The sequence below is a fragment of the Brachyistius frenatus genome, unplaced genomic scaffold (assembly GCF_029030835.1).
Source record: "Brachyistius frenatus isolate BFR_SWC_R1_liver_20210118 unplaced genomic scaffold, ASM2903083v1 Contig_16, whole genome shotgun sequence".
In the NCBI taxonomy this organism is placed as follows: domain Eukaryota; kingdom Metazoa; phylum Chordata; class Actinopteri; family Embiotocidae; genus Brachyistius; species Brachyistius frenatus.
In genome coordinates, this window is record NW_027210615.1 from 1,632,369 (window position 1) to 1,647,881 (window position 15,513).

A 15,513-nucleotide genomic window follows, 5' to 3' on the forward strand; every position below is an offset into this window, starting at 1 on the left:
AAGGTGCAAATGTGTGAAAAGTCAAACAGAAAGACATTAAAAACACGAGAATGACTCAGGAAGAGGTGTCTTTGAAGCAATCACACTTATAATATGAATATGAACATGTACAAACTGAGATCCCTCAGTAGTTTAAGATGAACCTAATTTTAATGCTCTGATGTTTTTTCCGAACATTACTGCCAGTATAGAAGTTGAGAGTGAAGTAGTAAGATTGTTGCTGTCATTACCAGCATCCATATCGCTTAAGTCTTAGTGCACCGTTCCATCTATTGTCATATTTCAGTATGTGACTCGAGGTGAGTGGGCACCTTCTTCGTAATCCAGGGTTTCCAAACCAGGATATGCATTTTAAGTGGGTTATACCACCAAAACAGTCAGATGATGTTTACACGTGAACGTCATTGACTGTGTATAAAATTGGACATAGTCTCCGGGCAGTGTAATACCATTAACAAATTCTGCATTTAAATGAGGTTGTGTTTACTGTATTCACAAGAAGAGCCCATATGAACGTGGCCCTCTTGTGGTATTCATGATGTTGGAACTCAAAATTATTGGTACGCCCCGTGTGTTCGCTTACAGAATTGGCAGAGGCTATTGAAGTTCAATTGTCATTGAATGTTAAGGTAATTCATTGTATATTGTAATTTTAGTTGTATTGACTTTTTCTTTGTAATTTAATGATACATCTGAGGAAAATGTTGATGTTCCAATGGCCTCATCTTTTCCCTCTAACATTATGTCTTAGTATGTATTACGTTTCCCACCTGCTAGTTTGTTAAATTGTTTGGGTCTAGAAGCTTCTAAATTGCCTCTAAAAAGCCAAGATGGCAACGGCCATAACAGCAGTTCACAAACCACTGTTGATGTCATGGTGGGTTGCCACATGGTGAAAACACATACATACACATTTAGAATGGAAATAGGAAAACAAAAGACAGAGAAAGAAACAAGGTAATAGAAACCCTTCACTTTGGAGTATTTAGTTCTCAGGGACAGTTTTCGATAAATTAGTCACTTTCATTGATATGTAATTGTAAGTACTCCATTCAACTAAGACATGGTGAAAAAGTGGTGAGTTCCTCCTACAGATTTTTCATGAATTAAATTCAGTGGTGGAAGAGATGTGACAAAAGGCGCGCCCATTGCTTTTTCTGTTACAAAGCGTCAAAAGTTAAGAGGGAACAAAAGCACAAAACAGAGAGAAAAAGAGAAATAATGAAAAACATGACAAAAAGAAGTGTAAAGGAAACAGAAAAAGCTGGAAGGTAGAGTGAAAATAAATCCAACAATGCTCAGCACAGTTTGAAAGGACAGACACTTAGAAAGAAAGAGACCTAAAGTGAGAGAGAGTCAGAATGCATAATATGCCGCAGAATGAAACGAACTGATGAAAAGAAAACGGCAGCGCTCTGCAAAGAGAATTAGGACTGATGGAGCATTTTAGTGAGTGGTATTGACAGCAGGAGAAAAGGGCCAGATTGTTTGTGCTATGTAGGTTAAGTGGCCACTGCTGGGTTACTCTGCAGGACAATACCCACGCACACACAGTTACACACAAACATGCACATGTCATATTATCTGAAGGTTTGAATGTACTTTCTCAGAGAAAAGGAGGGAATGAGTTCACTTCACTAAAAATGATTCGACAGTCGTGTCCTCTACTACTGTACAGCGAAGAGCTTCAGGGGGTGTACACAAACACACAGTAATGTGTAATCAGTTGCATTTTGTGATGAAATAGTAAGTCAGTCAACAGATCATCAGTTCAGCATCAGCTAATTTGATCATTGTTGAAGGCGTTTATCAAGTAAATATATCCAACCTGGGCTCGTTTTCTATCTCTCAAATATGTTTTACTTTGTTCTATATGCTTCAAAAAGCTCCTTTTTTTTGGAAATATTTTTAGTTTGTAAGCAGAAAGTATTTTGTTGGAAGAAAAACATTGAAATGAATGTGGTGATTTCTAAAAGAGAAAGCTCTGCCCAAAACAGCATTAGTCACTGTGGACTCAGAGGGAGATGCAGTGTTTTGTATGACACACACATAATCACAGATAAACTCTCAAAAGGATTGAGAGAAAGACAGAGAGGGAGCGAGATAAAGGAGGCTCCAGAGGAAGGAGAGCTATTAAAGGCTGAATGAGCAGGAGAGGGGAGTTACAGTAGAGAGAGGTTTGTGTGGAGAGGAAGAGACGAGCGGGTGGAAAAGTACAGAGATGGCAGATACGTGTTGGAGAGGGAGGGCTGCATCTGTCAATTATTCATTACATGAGTAATACAGCCACTCTTCAGCCCCAAACAGCATTAGCTGTCCTGGATAGAGAGAGACAGACAGATAATAAACAGAAGGTGGTGGCGGTAGGTGGTGAGAAGAGAAAGTAGATAATTCTCAGCTAAATCAGCACGTTATTTGATTGCGATTATAAATATATATTGAAAGCAACCCTCTACTCTGCAGTATGTTACTAAAGTATGTAGTATTTCTGCCCTGCTCCTACCAGAGATCACCTGTTGGTCAAACAGTTTGATCGTGACTGTGAATAATAAAAACACTTGAATAATAACCCTACAGAAAATGATCACATAAAAATCAACACGTCTTCCAACCCACATGACCGTGGTCGGTTGTTTCTACCCTCAAATTCAAACCCACAGGAGTGTTTCGTAAATTGGCAGCCCTGGTTAGTTTTAGGCACAAAAAACACTTTTGGAAAGATATTGGTTGAGGTTAAAATGATTACTCAAACTGTGATGTATGCTTAAGTTACAACTTCCTTAAATTTACACAACCTTCATTGTCAATTCAACAGTAAATGGGGTTGGAAAAATGTATCCTGACTTCTGGTTTGAAAAAGGAAGCGAACATTAGTCACCTGCACCTGTCTTATGCAACCTCTGTCGTCATGGCAATAGTAACAATGGATGGAAAAGGGTAGTTAACACTGGTCTCTTGCACCCATTAAACCATCCAACCAACTCACGTTCTCCAAAAAAGGGAAAACGCAAGTCATATACACCTCAACTGAACGCAGATTATCATTATCTGTACGACCACTAGAGGTCGCTCAGCTTTAAAGTTGAACTGTTGGTCGCAATAAAACTGCTAGCACAAAAGACCTGTGGGTTTGTTTGTTTTGAAGGAGGACAGTCTCCCAAAAAATGTGCAGCTCCCCGCTGCTTCACACAGCTGTATAATGAGTTTCACCTCATCGTTTTGTTCGAGTCCTTGAGCGCCATTTTAAAGCACAGCAGACTGCTCTAAAAACCCTTTGAACCCCAACTGCTCAGCACCATTAGGCAGACAGACACTGTTCGCAACTAACTGGCAAACATAGTAGAGCACTTAGCAATTGGTAACACAACACTTGAAGCTCCCAGCACTACTTAGCTCTGTATCTACCATCTCCAGAGGGAATATCTGCCTATAAGACCTAAGCAGGGAGAATGCATTCACCGGGTTGCCAAAAACATGACTCCAAACAAATGACAACTGTTCCCCAATATCACCTTGAAAGGTGAAGAGTCAGTTTTGCGTTCACAACCTGTTTCCAATACCACTAAGTTGCCAAAAGAACGAGTGATTGCAGGTTTAATTCAATTAGAGTGTCTGTAGATGAAGCTCTTTCTTCATCTTCTTCACTATGGTGACTATCAGTGCTTATATTTAGTCAAGTATCTTGAGCTTGTTTTGTTTTAACACATATTTTTAAAAAATGTCCTCAAATATCATCAAATAGAATACAGATACATTACTTCAGAAGAGGCTCAAGAAGGTTAAAAGTGCTGTAGTAATTCTTTAAATGTCATGTATGCAGATAATTCATGCAACTAGTTTGGTTCAGTTGCAGCAAACAAATGAAAAAGATTATATGGTGTGTGTGTGTGTGTGTGTGTGTGTGTGTGTGTGTGTGTGTGTGTGTGTGTGTGTGTGTGTGTGTGTGTGTGTGTGTGTCTTTTTTTTTTTTGTGACTCAGCCTCACATTGCGTGAAACTTGTGTGAGTGGAGCTGATGAGATGAAAATAGGAGGAGCTGTCAGAGTGACTTGGCCTTTTAGAAACGTGCGTCAGCTCAGCTTGGCCTGCTGCAACTCTGATAGCTCTGTCTGGAAATAAGACTTTCAGAGTGTACACAATACATGCATGTGCGTGCGTAAATGTGTGTGTGCGCAGTTGTGTGTGCAGTTGTTGCTGCATTCTGCTATTTAAATGGAGTCGACATATTGAATGTTACGACTATTAATCGGTGTGTTAAGTTGTCGGTCTTGTTTAACTGAAGAAGTTGAATGAGAACACATCATTTTAATGTGAGTCCTGAAAAGAGTAGTTTGGGTTAAATGGAGTGATGTTTCACACACACACACACACACACACACACACACACACACACACACACACACACACACACACACACACACACACACACACACACACACACACACACACACACACACACACACACACACACACACCTGGGTGCTGCCCATTGCTGCAGTCTTTACTGTTAGTAGTAATATAGTGGTGACTTTATGACGAGGCTCTAGTATTCAAGCCAGTAACATAACATTTAAAGGTTGACATTTAAAGTGATTTGTTTAGAAACAAATCCTTCCTGATTGTATTATTGTGCCCAATGATGCTTTATTATGAAATTTTCCTTCCAGCTTAGTTTTGATTCTTTGAGATAACCTTTCCAAAGCATTATCAATGGACAGGAAGGAATTTAGATGCACTTGAGCTTTGATAAAATTATTGTGTCTACAAATATGTTTTATTAAATATATTATTGCAATGATTTCATAACAAAACATTACCATCCTACTGTGGAGAAAAGGCTGGTTGTCATTAAGTGCCTGCTTTTTGTCCTCTGTGTGTTTCAGAAAAAGGAGTGGTTATGTCTCAACTGCCAGACCCAGCGGCTGATGTCCGGAGGCGGTCTCGACGATCCTCCGCTTCCCATCCCTCATCCATCTCCCAAGCATCAGCCAATGGGCTCGCCTCGTCACCAGACGCCAACCAGTCAGCAGAGCCCCCTCCACAAACCCACCAATCAGCAGGGACCCAGGCCAGCCCAGCCGCAGAAACCGCAGGCGGGAACTGGCGGACCGTTTGCGCCCATGGCTGCCAAACAACCAACCGACACCAAGACCACGACGCCATCTACGGCACCTGTACCGACCATGGAGACCCAGAAACAGCCAAAACTTACAGAGGAGAAGCCCAAGACGGAGCTTGACAACCAGACTGCCAAAGACACCAAGCCCTCACAGAAGAGAGGAGAGCAGATCACACCCATCAAGGAAATTAAGAAGTCCAGGCACTATGATGTAAGTCTGATTTGTTTTATAAAGTCTGCTGTAGCCCAGGCTGCCTCTCTATATGTTGAACTATGGGTAATGACGACAAGTTGATACAAACAGTGAAGTGGTTTTACAATTAATGAAATGTGTACCAAATATATAGGGCACTAACATGTGCAATGGAAGGAAAATACAAAAATCTGATTATTTTTCAGTGAGTATTCTGTGGTGACCATAGTTCAACATACAGGCCTTTGTACCAGTATATACAGCACACGTGCAGGTTACATTATGTGTTAATGTGTGGCTGTTTCAGCACCGCCCTGCTTTACATTCATGCTGTTTTTCCATCAACCTTCATGAGCTTAGTGGAAACGCCTGCCCCTTTTTAGCACCAGATAAGTGTGGTCTACAGGATTTTGTCCTTGATGGACTTCCAATCAATGCTGATGGACTTTCTTTAGAGTTCAAAAGGCCAAAGTCCTGTTCTTCTTCTTGCTCGTTCTCGTTCTTCGAGCTTCTTGAAGACCGTATTCAGACAGTTTTTCTAAAGCTAGTAGAATGAAGGCTAGGTTAGCTTGATTATTGCACTAATGTGCCATCTCACTTCTTCATTCATTCATTCATTCAGCCTGACGTCACGTTCACATTAGCCAAGATCTTGTTTCAAGATGGATGTAACTGAGCAGTCGATTCATCATTAATACAATTTGTAGTTAGCACAGTAACTGCAGTGTCAGTCATTTCACTCCTCCATGCATCTTGCCATATTTATGAATATAGAAAGTAGCAAGTTTGCTATGTCGGTAGCTTGAACCCCCATACAAAGCTTCCAATGCTTGATTGTTTTTCAAATTGGTGAAAACAGCCATCAGTGAGCACAACACCAAACCTATTTGAATTTCGGAGCCAAGCTGAGGAGCAGATAATAATTCAGAGGTCTGGTACCAGACTAAAGGCCAAGCAGGAGAGCAGCTGGAACTCGAGGGCTAAAAAGACATACACTCCTCTAACTCCCTAAAAACTAGACTGGATTCAGCACTTCCTGATCCTAAAGTGCTAAAGTTAACTTGTACATTGTCAGCATAACTTGGGAAGTTTTTGTTGTCTGAAACCTAAAAACTGTCTTTTACCACTTTACGTTTAGGGGATCTTGCATTTAAGGCGATGTTTTTCTTCATGGATGAATCACGGTGGCATCTTGAGGCCATTCATGCTATTGTGAAGTCGGCCTACATGACATAATTGTTTACAGTTATGAACTTGAAAGGTTTCTTAGAACAGATATGTGAGTTATTACAGTAGTTTGACCAGCAGTCACACGGAGAATAAATGTAACACCAGAACAACAGACATTTTCCAAGAGAGCTTTTGCTGGCCTCTTTTTTCCACGTGAAATAAAGAAATTGCTTTTTGTGTATGTTTGGGACTCAAATCTCCCATTATTTACTTATGAATATTTTAGATTGTTTTCTGCCTGTTTCTTGCTGTTATGAATTCAAAATATTTTACTTGGTCCCTGATCCAAAAAAACACTTCCAAGTTGTTTTTTTTCTTTCAGTTAAAATGTAACTCATGACGCAATTGTAATAGTGAATTCTTGCTGATACGTCTTTTATTTGTTTTATTTATAGTTACGTGATTATTTTTTAAATCACAAAGCTCATGACGACAGTGACGAGTGAGAAGCATCAAAGTTGACACTTTATATTGCCATCTTTTGCTTATTTACAATAGCATGGGATGAAATGGAGTTTAATATGTTTATGGAAACAATTTGCTGAAGTGTTGTATTGGCCCTGCCTCCTTTTTGCTACACTGTAGAATTTATCCTCTCTCCAAAGAGCTCTTATTACTTCCCGTGATTTTGTTTTTCTCTGTGGTGTTTCTTGCTCAGTCCGGTCATTATACTTCTTGACTTTTATACTACTTAACTCCTCATTTAAAGCATGTTTGTTGTTTGTATTTATTTCACAAAATGTCTCTGTATATGAATGCCTATTTTTTGTGGACCATATTTTTATTCAGATTGGTGATTGTAGTCGAGCTCAGTTGGCTAATTACCCTGATATGCTAATCCCCCTGTATAAAAAAGATGGTTATTTTACACGAAGCAGAGTTGTGGTGTTACTTTGAGTTGTAAGTTGAAACCAATTACCGTCTCCTTTAGAGTTGGATGTCCATGGCTGTTTGGAAAGCATGTCACTGATTCTCTCTTCACCATATGCTTGTGGCTGCAAGTGGCAGCATGTCATTCATGGATTACTGTGGGAGAGACAGAAGGAAAGAAAAAGACAGAAGGAGAACAAATGAAATGCCTTTTCTTACCATTAAAATATGTATAAAGATTGGCATGTAATGAATATGTTAAACCTCCGAGGCCCTTAGCTCCAGTAATGCTGGTTTAGAATTTTTCAGTGACACTGTAGACCTTGTTCATTTGAGGAACAGCTAAGAAATTAAAGTACAGAGAGCTCAGATTATAGTCTTTGAAGTATTGTGACCATCGTAAGAGGTTTTCCCGAAAAGATTTCCATAATTTATATCTATTTTGTATTCTTTCTTCCATCCCCCTTTCATTTACCAGGTTAGTCCCTTTGAGATTATGATTTGGCATGTTATTACCAGACATCTGTGACAGAGCCATTGATGAATGAGTTTTAAGTCGTTTTTTAGTTCCAGCCATGTTAACTTTATCATCTTATTTTGAGATCATTATAAAAAATAAAAATAAATAAATAAAAAATTCACTCCTAAAAAACACAGTTTGACTAACCTCCTTCCATCAATGGCTCAAAGAACTGTTAACAAATTTAACAACTGAGTCACATTATGATAACTGTATAATCATGTTTGTCTTGATGCTGTATTATTATGTTATTTGACATTTACTACTTTAGAAATCAGATCAATGTCAAAGTTTTAAAATTAAGTTACAGTTTTATTGTTTATGATTTATCTTTATAACGTATTTAAATTGTAATTCGACTCAATGGTATTGAAGTCAAAGTACAGGATTGTGTTTAAAAGGAAGACGTAACAGTCAATGGACATCACGTGTATTACAGTTTATTCAGTTAAAGAAATAGAAAGGGCAAACCTGCAACTTGTGCGCATTATTTACATGTAGCTGTTCTGTTTCTGTGTTTTCCCATATACTTCAACATCCATTGTGAGAACCTCCAGCCTTTTACACAAATTCAATCTTGTTGTTTTTTTCTCGCAATTAAGCAACTTTTATGGGATAAATTATGAGCATTCAATTTCAGCCCACTCACTTTAAGGCACATCAAATAGGATGGCATTTCTGTAATCTGTAAAAAAAAATTAAAGTTCATATAAATCAAATCAGATGTTCCCCATTGAATACTTATTTGTCTGTTGGATATTTTTAAGTGAAGGTTTGGCTAATCTGTAACTTGCACTATAATTAATACTTTTTAGCAAAACATGTAGCTATACATGTAGTTCAAGAGAGTTTTTGAGTGTGATGGCTCAACCTCTCCTTTAAACTCAAATACCAGAATGTTGACCAGAGATATATTTACAACTAACAGTTTGAATGCAAAATAATGACATGTTTTAAAAATTGAACACTTTAGGACTGTCCAGTTGTCAGACAAATCTTGAATTGATACATCTAGGTCGTGTATTTGGACCTATTTTTCAGTCAAATTCCTCAGATATTTACCCATTTTTAACTTATATTTACGTCAAAATTAGACAGAAATCCTTCATTTTATAGCTAAAATCGCAATCGGATTTTATGTGGGCTTAAATTGTTTGAAGGTTGATGTGCTTAACCAGCATATCAAAGTTTGCACATTCACACATTCTGTATGAATTAACACTTAAATTAAGTACCACAGTTCTCCCAAATCTAATGAATTTATTTATTTATTTTTCTCTCTTTAGGACACAAAAAACAACAGCACCCATGACTTGTCACGCAGCCCTCAGAGCCTCAGTGATACCGGCTACTCCTCTGATGGCATCTCCAGCTCCCACAGTGAAATTACAGGTCTAATCCAAGAGGAGGAGATGAAGCTGAGTGAGAGGGGAATCAGTGGACGGGGCTCCCCACCAAGTCCCTCTGAAATCACCAAGCTAGAAAGCTCCATGAGGCCACTGCTGGAGAAGAGCCTCTCTGAAGATAAGGCAGACAGAAGAGGAAGGAAGCACAGAGACAGAGACTTGGACGACAGAGGGAAGCAGCGCCCACGTTCCCTGTCAATCCCACCAGACGCATACGACTCTGATGAGGAACTAGAGGACATAATGGAGGAAGAAGAAGATGGAGGAGACTGGGAGAGTAAACGAAAGGAAGTGAAGGAGGAGAAGAAGGAGAAGAAAAAGAAGGAAAAGGAGGCGGAGCCCACAGAGATGACTGATGAGGAGTTCATGAGGAGACAAATAATGGAGATGAGTGCTGATGAAGACAATGAGGAGGAGGATGAGATGGAGGAAGATGATGATGAGGAAGACGAGGGATATGGCTACCAGAAACCCAAGAAAAGCCACCATAAGCACATCATCTCTGACTCCGGGAAAGAGAAGAGACGCCTTCAGCACCACTCCAGCAGTTTTGAAGAGGAAACCAAGACCTCTACCGATGTCTATAAAGGCTCGGTCGAAGAGGGTGAGGAAGATGTGATGGCATCACAAGGAGGCCTGAGGCGCTTCAAAACCATTGAACTCAATAACACCAATAGCTACAGCCGAGACATGGACCTCAGCAGTGAAAATGACTTAAGCCTTGATCGTGAACCAGAGCTAGAGATGGAGAGCCTGACAGGATCTCCCGAGGAGCGTTCTCGGGGTGACTACTCCTCAACTCTGCCACCCACTTCATCTTCATATGGCTCGGGACAGTCTCCTACTTCCATCTCATCAATGGAGGAAGACAGTGACAGCAGCCCAAGCAGGAGGCAAAGGCTGGAAGAGGCCAAGCAGCAGAGGAAAGCACGCCACCGCTCTCACGGTCCTCTCCTTCCTACCATTGAAGACTCTTCAGAAGAGGATGAACTGAGAGAGGAAGAGGAACTTCTGAGAGAGCAGGAGAAGATGAGAGAGGTGGAACAACAAAGAATAAGAAGCACAGCACGAAAGACCAAGAGAGATAAGGAGGAACTGAGGGCTCAGAGGCGCAGGGAAAGGTCCAAGACACCACCAAGCAATCTCTCACCAATTGAAGATGCTTCTCCAACAGAAGAGCTAAGACAAGCAGCAGAAATGGAAGAGCTACATCGTTCCTCCGCTTCTGAATATTCCCCTCAAAGTCTGGACTCTGAGGCTGAGGGATACGAATCCAAACTGTACAAGTCAGGCAGCGAGTACAATCTACCTACCTTCATGTCTCTCTACTCACCAATAGATAAATCATCGACTACAACAACCACCACAGCACCATCTTCAACTTCCAAACCCCTAAAGAGTGCTGAGGAGGTTTATGAGGAGATGATGAGGAAGGCAGAGATGCTTCAGAAACAACCGCAGCAACAGCAGCAGCATGGAAGACACGGGCAGTACTACGAGGAAGACATTAATGGACAAAGTTACGATGATGAGTATGAATATGAGCAAGATCAAACCGGATATGACAATGAGGCAGCAGAGACAGAAACAGATATTTATGAGGAGATCCGACAAACATCTCAGAACATCACCAAGATGCAGCAGGCCACGGATGAGCAAGTCGAGATTGAGGTCGAGAGCACTTATGCAGACAAACAGCTTTTAGACACAGGCTCAGCCTTTGCGAAGCTACTGGAGCAAAGCAATGCTCTCTTGACTCCAGGGACCAGCCCCACTCAGATCTCAGCTCCTGTCTCCTTTGCTGAAACTGGAGGACGGATCCCTGATGTCAGAGTAACTCAGCACTTCTCTGCAAAGGATGGACACAAAGACAGGATCAAAAGCCAAGCAGGAAAGAATGGAATAACTCCAACAGTGGCTGCCACCACTATCGCAGCTTATGGAGTTTATGCCAGAGATGCAGTAACTATTTCTCAGACTGGTTCAAGCCACACTATGACGTCTACTCAGTCTGATATATGTCGCAGACACACTGGAAGTCCCGCCACATCCTCAGCTACAGTCTCAAGTGTATGCAGCAAGATCGCAGAGATTACCCAAGCCTACAGTCAAAGAGAAATAATCACTAGAAGAGTAGGGGAGACCAGGGGTGTCCAAGTGCGAGACAGCTCAACATCTTCTCCTGAAAGAATTATTGAGCCACGTTCTCCCAAGTATACTACTTATTACAGGAGCACCAGTCCTCCTCTTTCTCCATCGCCACCAACACAGAGTCCCACCCGTTCTCCTTCCAGAAGGGCTACAGCCGAATTCTCTACACAGACTTTCAGTTCTGCATTGCGTATGGACTCATCTGGCTCTGGACCGACATCTCCTGTGACGGCTCAGGGAACCCAAACATCACATCGATCAGTTTCCCCACGCCTCTATCGACAGCAAGCTTCCCAGGATGCCCCATACTCGCCACCTCCAAGCCCAGCTAGGCCAATGACAGTCAACACTGCTACTTCCCCTCTATCTTCACCTACACGATTTAGCCGCCAATCAACATTTGACTCTTACTCCCCATGTGAGAGCCCTCCAGACACGCCACCTTACCAACAGTCTCCTACACGCAGCTTCTATCGAACACAAAGAGTTGAGAAGGTAAATGTGGGAACTAGTATGGTCACCACAGCTTGCACGTACACCAGAGGGTCCATGTCAATGGATAATATCTCCCTCTGTAGAATATCTACAGTCCCGGGTACTTCTAGAGTAGAACAGGGTCATATGATCCAAGGTGGAAGTGTTGTGGACCTCAGAACAGTCACAAAATCAGCTCCTATTATCATGACTGACCAGGGAATGGATCTCACCTCCTTAGCCACAGAAAGCAGGAAATACCATGGTGGATCAGAAGGTAGCAGACATTCAACGATTGTACAGCCACTGATTATGAACTTGAACACCCAGGAGATCACTACACCAACCACCGTGAGTGTGACTGTGGCTGCGTCGATGTTCATGTCCCAGCCAAAACAGCCAACAGTGTATGGTGATCCCCATCAAAACCGAGTTGATCTGGGTCAGGGTATGGGTTCGGCAGTGTGCCTTTCCCAGAACAAACCACCAATTTCACCTCCAGCTGACCCAACAATACCAAAAATTGATGCCAAACTGGAAGACCTCAGTATCCAACAGAGAGAGTTACAAAAACAACAAGAGAAGCTGCAGAAACAACAAGAGCTCCTTGAACACCAGTTACAGCAGCACCATCAGATGCAACATCATCAGCATCAGGCCTCTGCTTTGGCCAGGTACAACCTTAGTGGTCAGATCCCACCTTTACTCAAAAAGGACTTGCTAGTCAGCCAGACTAGCACTGCCTCAGCTGTGGTCAGTGCAGTGTCACCAGTCATTAACCCTGAGCTGTATGGCGCCGGTCCCATTGAGCTGAAAGGGAAGCCTAGTCCTCCTGGTTTTATGTCAGGAGGTAAATCACCACATAGTATGGTAGTACAGATGGATGGAGGCCCGGAGCCAACCAGGGCAGTGACTCAGCTAGTGAAGGTAGAAGAAGGACAGGATGCTGTGGATCTGACAGGAGGCCAAATTAAACCTGACAACCAACCAGCTTGCTGTGATGTTGTTTACCGTCTTCCATTTAGTGGAAGCTGTGTTGGTGGCTCTGAGAAAGAGGGCATAATGCCTCCATCTGCCCAACCTCTGACCTACGAGTCTGACCAAGAACAACAACCTGTAACATACCATGAGTACCCAATGGATGGACGAAAGGCCTACACATTACCTTTTCCTGGAAGGCTCCAGCCTTCAATGTCTGATACAAACCTTGCTGAAGCTGGACTACAGTCCTACCACTCTAAACTGGAACCACACCTCCAACCCTCAGGAGACCTGGCCATGGATCTAACTGCCATGAAACAGGCCTATGGGGGTTATATTGGGATGCAATATGGTTCTTATACAGATTTACGGCATGGAGGAGACATTGCAGCCCAAACACTGCCTATTAGGAGATATAATTCCTTGTCAAACATCAGTTCAGATTATGGATATTCTGCTCGTGACATTGCTGGCTTTCAAGAAGCTAACTTGGCTCAGTATAGTGCTACAACTGCAAGGGAGATCAGCCGGATGTGTGCAGCTCTCAATTCCATGGATCGATATGGAAGCAACCCAGACCTGATGCAGTTTGGAGGCTTGGGGAGAGGAACCGGGCCTGGGGCCTCCAGATTTGCAGCAGGTTTCGGCATGAGACAAAACCTCCTCTTTGGATTAGATGGGAAGCCAATCTCTCACAGTCAGGCACTGACCAACCTTATCAATGCCAGGCAGGCAAGTCTGAGAGCCATGTACCCTGCTGCAATCAGATCCTCTGATGGGATGATTTACTCCACCATTCAGACCCCCATCGCCTCTACACTCCCTATCACAACTCAGCCTGCCTCTGTTCTTCGCCCACTCCTGAGGGGAGTCTACAGGCCATACCCCTCTGCCAACATGACACCAGTGCCCCTCTCAAGTCTTAGCAGACTACCGATGAGCCCCAGAATGCCCTTAGCTGGACAAACTCCCGTCCGTTACCCAGCACCAGGTCTTCTCCAGACAATGTCAACTACTGCCACAACTGCTGGTACAACAACAACTTCTGCACCATTAGGGGCCCTAGTGTCTGTTTCCATGGCAACAACTAGCTCAACAGTCCAGGATGAACCAGTTTACCTCGGGAAAGGTGCCACAGTGATCTCCTCCTCATCAGAGGTCATGTCAGTACCAGGTACAGTTGTCATACCAACTGAGCAACAACAGCAACCAATAAACCTGTCCCAGGCACACCTGTACAACCAACAACAGCAACAAGCAGCAACTGCTCAGCAGGCACAACAACCTCCTCCTGCAGCTCATGCATACCCACCCTCAGGTTCATCACACACCCACGGCTACACTCAACCTCCAGCAGGCCCGCCTGCCCCCACCATTGCAGGTGGTCTTCCTCCCTTCCCTCCACCAGGCGCTATCCACAAGGAGGGTGAAACCGAGGCAGAGAGACTGCACCGACAGCAGGAGCAGCTCCTACAGATGGAGAGGGAGCGCGTGGAGCTGGAGAAAATCCGGCAACTGCGCCTGCAAGATGAGCTGGAACGGGAAAGAATAGAGCTGAAACTGCACAGGGAGAAGGAGCAGATTCTGGTGCATAGAGAGTTACAGGAGCTGCAGAACATCAAGGAACAGGTAGAGGGAGAAACAGGAGGTGGAATGGAGAGTTTGGTAGTTGTGTGATTATTGCTTTGGCATTGGATGGTTCGTTTTTTTGTTGTTGTTGTCATGTTTTTTTTCTTTATTTGTGATGGTGTAAGTTGTGGTGTATTTTTAAATTGCTTTTGCTCAGTGTGTCAGTATTTAGACCTGCTCTGCAAGGTGTATTATTCCCCCCAAATCATCCAAAAGATAGCAAATTCTATATACATTATGTGCCTGTCTTTCAGTGCATGTCAATATTTATGACCAGTGAGACCATTAAATATCCCTATAAAAGGTGGTGTTCAAATTTTGTTATTAGAGAAAATGCTATCTAATGTAATAATTGATTACTTTTTTGTTTCAAAAAAATGTTTGCATCTAGCCCGAGTAACAAAGGTCTAGAAATTGCATGCTTTGTTTCTTTCTAGACATTTCCTGTATATGATGTGTGCATGAACATGCCTGTAGTATGTGTGTTACGAAATGATAATGCTCAAATTGTTTTTGTAAAGTTTTCCCATGTTTCATTTGATGGTCTGATTTACATTCAGAAAAAAAATGGAAAGTGTTTTTTTGATCCATTTATTGGTCTCATTAATATAAAAAAGGAAAAAATGATTCAATTATGTTGGAAACATATAATTATCAATGGTGCACATTTGAATATATTGCTTCTCTCAGCTCCTAATAGCCTTGTGAAGATGTGTTAACCGCTAATTGAAGGGCTAACATGACAATTTTCTTCTTTTTTAATAGAACAAGCAGTTGAAAATCTTTCAAGTTAACTCTGTTAAACAGGTGTGGAAGCCTTTCTCAATGAAATGAACTAGAAACGGAATGTTTAATAAGCATCTCACCCTACAGTACAAGCAAAAAAACCTGACTCCGTCTTTGCACCAGCCTGTCATTTTAGCAACCAAGAAAATGCATTC

The 15,513-nt window shown here is 42.2% G+C and overlaps 1 protein-coding gene across 5 annotated transcripts in view; it reads left to right on the forward strand.

The window, feature by feature from the left end:
* Positions 1-15,513, forward strand: part of bsna (bassoon presynaptic cytomatrix protein a) — a 162,485-nt gene that overhangs the window by 112,506 nt on the left and 34,466 nt on the right. For 3 of the 5 annotated variants that reach the window (XM_069693893.1, XM_069693896.1, XM_069693892.1), the window contains 3 exons: positions 4,883-5,329; positions 9,218-14,572; positions 15,338-15,379. In XM_069693893.1, the coding sequence (XP_069549994.1) occupies positions 4,883-5,329; positions 9,218-14,572; positions 15,338-15,379 (5,844 nt within the window). The remainder of the gene's footprint in view (positions 1-4,882; positions 5,330-9,217; positions 14,573-15,337; positions 15,380-15,513) is intronic. The other 2 variants (XM_069693895.1, XM_069693894.1) reach the window with 1 other exon arrangement.